At 41.6% G+C, this 8,256-nt stretch overlaps 1 protein-coding gene across 1 annotated transcript in view; it reads left to right on the top strand.

The window, feature by feature from the left end:
- LOC140557091 (ski oncogene-like) overlaps positions 1-7,697 on the top strand; it is an 11,105-nt gene extending 3,408 nt beyond the window's left edge. The window contains exons 4-5 of the mRNA XM_072681225.1: positions 842-1,072; positions 4,263-7,697. Coding sequence (XP_072537326.1) covers positions 842-1,072; positions 4,263-4,478 — 447 coding nt within the window. The 3' untranslated portion in view covers positions 4,479-7,697. The remainder of the gene's footprint in view (positions 1-841; positions 1,073-4,262) is intronic.
- Positions 7,698-8,256: the final 559 nt, after the last annotated feature.

Below are 8,256 nucleotides of genomic sequence, written 5' to 3'. Positions count from 1 at the left end.
ACCTTAGCGTTTGCTCCCCTTTGTACCCCAACTCTCAGGTGACCCAAATCAGAACATGAAAACATGGATGAACAACACATGAACAAACATGGCGCAGTCTGTGTCAACATAAAAGTCCTTGAACATGAAGCCTGTGGTCCGCGGCTCGGGACCGCCCTCGGGGTGGGCGCGGTGACGCGGACCTGACAGGTTGTCACAAAGCAGCTTCACACAATCAGTAATCAGTAAAAGACAGAAAAAAGGGGGGACCCGACCCGTCCTCCTCTGATCAGAACTATTTATTAATTATTGATAAAAGTTACCAAACCGTCTCAACTGTTGAACTGTTCTGATCATAATCATAATATAATAATCATGGTGTAGTAGAACTTAATATAGTCATGGCAGTGAGGCTCAGAGTATTGAGAGGAATGATGGGTAATAGTGGTGATATTAATAGTGGCAGATTATTTAGGGTTTGAACATGGTCATTAGGCAGGTAGCAGTGGTAGGAGGAGTGACCGCGTGCTAGCAGTGAGACGACAGTTCCAGCATCAGTGTACTACAGTTCCCTGCGTCTGCAAACCCTGGACCTGCAGCCCTTATCTAAAGGGAAACACACAGGAAGACAAGCAGAGAACTGTAATACTTTTAGAATCTTTACATTTTAGAAGTTCTAAATGTTTTACCCCTTTTATATTCCATTTTTTTCCATATACAAATGTAAAGCATATCCTAAAATTATGTTATCATTTATTATAAAATGTGGGCGGAGCCTACAGATGCAGTAATTGTTTTGTAAATACAAGCTGAAGTGATGCTCACTGGTACGTCTTCTCTTGCTCGGTGTGTGTGTGTATAGGAGCTGGAGTTCCTGCGCGTGGCAAAGAAGGAGAAGCTGCGGGAGGCGACAGAGGCGAAGCGCAGTCTGCGGAAGGAGATTGAGCGGCTGCGGGCGGAGGGGGAGCGGAGGATGCGGGAGGCGAACGAGGCTCGGGCGAGGCTGAAGAGGGAGCTGGAGCAGACCCGACAGCTCAGGGTGTGTGACAAGGGCTGTGAGGCAGGACGGCTACGTGCTAAATACTCTGCACAGGTACACACACACACACACACACACAAAACTGCAGATTATATTTGCAATACCACTACTGCTATCCCCTCTCCAGGCTCAACCTACTAACATACACAATATGTCCATCAAATCCTTACAGCAATGTTCAACATTCCTCCAAAATCTAGTAGAAAGCCATCCCTGGACAAGTAAAAGTAAAATCAGTAACACACATATACAATCCTTCACTGTAGTAAAAACACACACTATACACACACACACACACATTATACACACACTATACACACAATACACACACTGTACACAAACACTATACACCTACTATACACACACACACTATATGCATACAATACACACACTAAACACACACACTATACACATACTATACACACATACTATACACACACTAAACACACACACTATACACATACTATACACACATACTATACACACACTAAACACACACACTATACACATACTATACACACACACTATACACATACTATACACACACTATACACATACAATACACACACACTATACACGAACACTATACACATACTATACACACACACACAGTACACACACTATACACACACTATACACATACTATACACACACACTATACGCATACAATACACACACTAAACACACACACTATACACATACAAAACACACACACTATACACACACTAAACACACACACTATACACATACAAAACACACACTATACACACACTAAACACACACACTATACACATACAATACACACACTAAACACACACACTATACACATACTATACACACACCATACACGTACTATACACACACACTATATGCATACAATACACACACTATACACATACTATACACACACACTATACACATACAATACACACACTAAACACACACACTATACACATACTATACACACACTATGCACACACACTACACACACAATACACACACACACTATACACAAACACTATACACATACTATACACACACACTATACGCATACAATACACACACTAAACACACACTAAACACACACACTATACACATACTATACACACACACTATACACGTACTATACACACACACTGTATGCATACAATACACACACTAAACACACACGCTATACACATACTATACACACACTATACGCATACAATACACACACACTATACACATACTATACACACAACACACATACTATACACACACTATGCACACACACTACACACACAACACACACACACACTATACACAAACACTATACACATACAATACACAAACACTATACACACACTAAACACACACACTATACACATACTATAGACACACTATACACATACTATACACACACACTATATGCATACAATACACACACTAAACACACACTATACACATACTATACACACATACTATACACACACTAAACACACACACTATACACATACTATACACACATACTATACACACACTATACACATACAATACACACACACTATACACATACTATACACACACTAAACACACACTATACACATACCATACACACATACTATACACATACTATACACACACACTATACACATACTATACACACACTATACACATACTATACACACACACTATACACATACTATACACACACACTATACACATACTATACACACACTAAACACACTATACACATACCATACACACACACTATACACATACTATACACACACACTATACACATACTATACACACACTATACACATACTATACACACACACTATACACATACTATACACACATACTATACACACACTATACACATACAATACACACACACTATACACATACTATACACACACTAAACACACTATACACATACCATACACACATACTATACACATAATATACACACACACTATACACATACTATACACACACTATACACATACTATACACACACACTATACACATACTATACACACACTAAACACACTATACACATACCATACACACACACTATACACATACTATACACACACTATACACATACTATACACACACTAAACACACACTATACATATACCATACACACACTATACACATACTATACACACACTATACACATACTATACACACACACTATACACATACTACACACACACACTATACACGTACTATACACACACACTATATGCATACAATACACACACACTATACACATACTATACACACACACACTATACACATACTATACACACACACTATACACATACTATACACACACACTATACACATACTATACACACACACTATACACATACTATACACACACACTATACACATACTATACACACACTATAAGCATACTATATATACACTATACTCATACTATACACATACTATATACACACACACACACTATACACACAGTATACACATACATGTGTGTGTGTGCTGGGTGTGTGTGTGTGTGTGTGTGCTGGGTGTTGGTCGCAGACGTGAGATAAGCTTAGAATCAAACAGGAAGAGACAAGTCTGCTTCCTGTCAGCCTCCGGAAATCTTGTTTAGACTGAACCAAAGTGAGGCTTAGATGTCTGTGTGTGTGTCTGTCTGTGTGTGTGTGTGTGTGTGTGGTAAATTGTTAGCACTAAGCTAATGCCAGTATACATGTGTTCTGGTGGTCCTAGATACAGCAGGAACATTCAGAGCTTGTTCTGAATCTTCTAACAGACTAATGTCTGTATTTGAGCTGGTCTGCTGCAGTAGAACAGCGGTTCTCCCAGTTCAGAGTTCTGCACAGAACCGTTCTCCATTTCTACCACCTGACTGAAACCTACAGAGACCTTTATTCAGCCCACACTACCACTCAGTTCAGCCTATCTAGAACCTCCAAAACGACTACAGAGACCTTTATTCTGCCCGCACTACCACTCAGCACAGCCTATCTAGAACCTGCAGAAGATCCAGCAGTTTTTATTCTGCCCACACTACCACTCAGCACAGCCTATCTAGAACCTGCAGAAGATCCAGCAGTTTTTATTCTGCCCACACTGCTACTTACACATACAGCCTATCTAGAACTAGAACCAGTGCTAAATAGCTGCAGCACTAACATGTGGATGTGGATGAACCACATTTATGGAAAGGGAAACTGGCTGCAGTCCTCGCAAGTGCAGTAATACTTAACCTGTGTGTTTTCAGATCGAGGAGCTCCAGATGAAGCTCCAGCACGCGGAGGCTGACCGCGAGCAGCTCCGGGCCGACCTGCAGCAGGAGCGGGAGGCGCGGGAGCACCTGGAGAGGGTGGTAAAGGAGCTGCAGGAACAGCTGTGGCCCAAAAACAAGGAAAGCTCACATTCCCTCACTTCAACGTCCACAACGACTCCCACCACCTCCAGCAGGGACTGCAGCAACTGACACACTCCGTCTACACACCAGCACCGCCCGGAAAGACATCCGCGCACAGAGAACGAACGTTAAGAACGTCCCTCGGAGTGGGTTCTGTTATAACGACAAAATTAAACACAGAGCACTGAGTTCTGCCTCTTCCTGTTCAGAAAAGACAGAACCTACAGCACAAGCGTGTTCTGCACCTGAAGACCAGGAACCCAGAACCTTCTGAGGACTTTCCTTCTAAATGTCAACAGAACCGGAGATTCTGGAGTTCAGTTCTGGAGGAGCGTTGGATCATTCCAGTCTGGTCAGGTTCTGATTTTGGGATTTTTTTAACGGCCTTTTGGTCCTCGGTTCTCTTTGTTCACACATTTGTATTAAGCTATTTAAGACTTTCAGACAGACAGACAGAGGCAGACACAGACAGACAGACAGACAGACACAGACAGACACAGACAGACAGACAGACACAGACAGACACAGACAGACAGACAGACATAGACAGACACGCGTTCCTCATTGTGCCGTCAGACGAGCCTCAAACCTTTTATAACCTGGAGGAAATTCTTTCTGACGTAAACAACGTAAATAAAGCCACTGTTCGCTTTTGAGGAGCTTCACACACACACACACACACACACACACACACTTTTACTGTCAGGTGTGTTTGGGTCAAAACTCATAAGTGGATCTTGAGAAGATGTGCTTTGTGACGAGTGTGTGTGTGTGTGTGTGTGTGTGTAGCTTCGCTTCACTGTGCTTTTCTATGGCGGGGGTGGTTCACAGAACCGAGCGGGTTCTTTTATAGGGCTGGAAAGTTTTCAAAACTACAAAAAAGATTTCTAAGTAAATTATGTGTAAATATGAATGTTTTTATTTCTTTTTTTTACTTTACGATAAAGAACCACAAAATAGATCAAATCCTTTTGCAGTACTATCTAGAACCCTTTTTGCATGCTGTTTGTTCAGGAGGAATGCAGGGGCACAGGTGGCGCACAGCTTGTTTGCAGGTTAAGAGCGTGTTAAAGAAGTCGGGTGGAGCGCAGTCAGGTTTGCTGCTGGTTTTATTGTTTTGGGTGCGGTGGAGGCAAATGCAGGTCTAGAACCCTTTCAGTGCAAGACAACAATATACAGCATTAGTGTTGGACACAGACAGTGGACAGTGACTCAGAGCACATGTGCCCGGCGTCCAGGGAGCAGAGAGGGTGAGGAGCCCGAGTGGCTGGGTATCGAACCCACAACCCTGTCATCAATAGCCCGGAGCTCTAACCACAACTATACAGAACCCTGTACAGTAGTATCTAGAACATTCTCTGTACTGAATGGGGCTAGTCCTTTACAGAAACTCTTCTCAGTACTGTTTAGAACCCTTTTCAGTGTTTGTTTAGGAGTACAGAAGCGCTCACACTGACGCACAGCCCGTCTGCAGAACGTATTGGGGTATCAGGGTAGAACTCGTTGGGTTTGCTGCTGGTTTTATTGTTCTGGCTGCAGTGGTGCAGAGCAGATTGTACCTTCGGGACCTGGATTTGCCACCGTTGAAACGTCAGTCTACTGGAACACTCACACACTCACACTCACACACACACACACACACACACACTCACACACACACACTCACACACACACACACACTCACATCACCCTTAGGCTCAGAAACAGTGAACTTAGTGTGTGCAGTAAAATGCTGGTCAGCCATAAGTGCCTGGTGGATGCGGGCGCTTGCTTTCCCAGAACCTGAACCTGTAGTGTGTGTTCTTCACGCTGACCTCGCTGGGGGTCGTCTGCATTCTCACTTCTACCAGATTTGACTCGACTCGCTTCCGAGGACTTTGTCAGTATTGCTTTGATATTTTCTTCTGTTTTTCTCATTAAATAAGGAAATAAACCGTAGAGATGAAAAGTTCAGGTCCAGAAAGTAAAAATCCACGCCTGGGCAGCAAAGTCATGGGATGGATTTTTACTTTCTGGACTCGAATTATTAATTTCTAATAAACAGTAATAATAAACAATAACTCTGGCCTGTAGCAAGTACCGCTGCTCAGAACCAAGTCAAAACCGAGTCTGGATCTGGAGTTCAGAGCTTTGTAGTGGTCTGCAGATCTTCTTACTCAGATATGTGAAATATTTTCTTCTTTTTTTTTAGAAAAACTAAGTTAAAGTAAATTTATTGGATAATAAAACAGTTAGCGTTGACTTGTAGAGACGGTAGATACCCGATCATCAGGTCTGTAAACAATAATAATAATAATAACAATAAAAAAAAAAATAATAGTAAAGCCCAGCGTTTATAACGAAGTAAGAGAGAGAGCGTCCGCACTGCTCAGTGCTGACGATCATTTTCACGAGGGGGTTGTTTTGTAGATGTTTTTCACTCTGGTTGATCCGTGTGTACGTTTACTTTGTCGTTTTTTACAAAAGAAAAAAAAGGGAGAGTTTGTCGTCCAACATTTTTTGATGCTCCCGAGTGATGCTGAACATTTAGTGAACTTGTTTATTTCTAAAAGAGCCACTCTTCTACTAGTCTGAGGAATTTAACAGCAATAACAGAGCGCAGTTCAACAAAGGTGGAAACACCGTCACCAGTGTAAATACGTCCGTTTTATTTTACAGTATTGTATTATAACTGTATATTATGTTTATCAATTTATCTTTTTCTCAGAAGAAAAATCCGCCAGCTGTTTTGATTTACATCAAGCTAACAGAGCGACTTCCAACTCCTCCTGTTTTTGTTTATTTTCCAGTTAAATCTGTATTATTATTATGATGATGATTATTATTATTATTATTATTTTCACATGTGTCAGTGTTGTGTTACAGAACTATCTTTTTGGAGCCGGTTGAATCCGACCAGTTTTTGTCCCCGTTTTAACGCCCTGGTTCAGTTCTTCATCTTAGCCCTTCACTGCTGCTATAACGATATATTTACGATAACGTCACGACTTTACAGCACACCTATTTTTATGTAAGAAGTTAAAGTACGCTTTCCTGTTTATTAATTAATGCCGCAGATACAGAATGACAAAAAAGCATCCTGGCCTATTTATCCTGCACCTCTCTCGCTCTCTCACCTTTACTCTCTCTCTCTCTCTCTCTTTCTCTCTCTCTCGCACTGCATATAGACTGTAAGATAAAGGATTCTATGAGATTGCATTTAAAAATAGCTCTGCTTATTATATACGCAGTGACCGAATGTACAGTGTATAGATGCATAATCAGATCAAATAAAGTTGTTTGTCCAAATCTCCTGAGCCAGGTGTGTAGTTTTTCTGTTGACTTCATGAATGTAGAAGGTAAGTAAACTCTGTTATATTTAGTTTTTCAATTGTTTTTTTTTTTTGGAAGTTTATTCATATATAGGCATCTTCTGAATTCTTTATGTATTTGATACAGTTTTCAAATTAAGAGTTTATTTGCATGTCTGCCTCTGTTTTCTGCTCCCAAGCACATGGCTCTGTTTGTCTTGTCAGTTTTAGCCCCTCCTGTTCATTAGTGGCTCCACCTGTGCCTCCTCTGTAGCCACGCCCCCTTGTTAGTCTCAGGTGTTTCTCATGACTCCTTTGTTAGTCTCTGTATAAGTACCCCTTTGTTTCAGTCATCCTTTGTCTGGTCTTGTGCATGTGTGCAGTACCATGACGGTCTGTGTTCATGGGGCGGTCTGTGTTCATGGGGCGGTCTGTGTTCATGGGGCGGTCTGTGTTCATGGGGCGGTCTGTGTTCATGGGGCGGTCTGTGTTGTGTCTACAAGCTTATCACACGTAACAGAAGACCAGACCCAGAAAATGGACATAGCAGGTAATCC

Source organism: Salminus brasiliensis, chromosome 6 (assembly GCF_030463535.1).
Source record: "Salminus brasiliensis chromosome 6, fSalBra1.hap2, whole genome shotgun sequence".
Lineage (NCBI taxonomy): Eukaryota > Metazoa > Chordata > Actinopteri > Characiformes > Bryconidae > Salminus > Salminus brasiliensis.
This window is presented reverse-complemented; position numbering and strand designations above follow the sequence as displayed.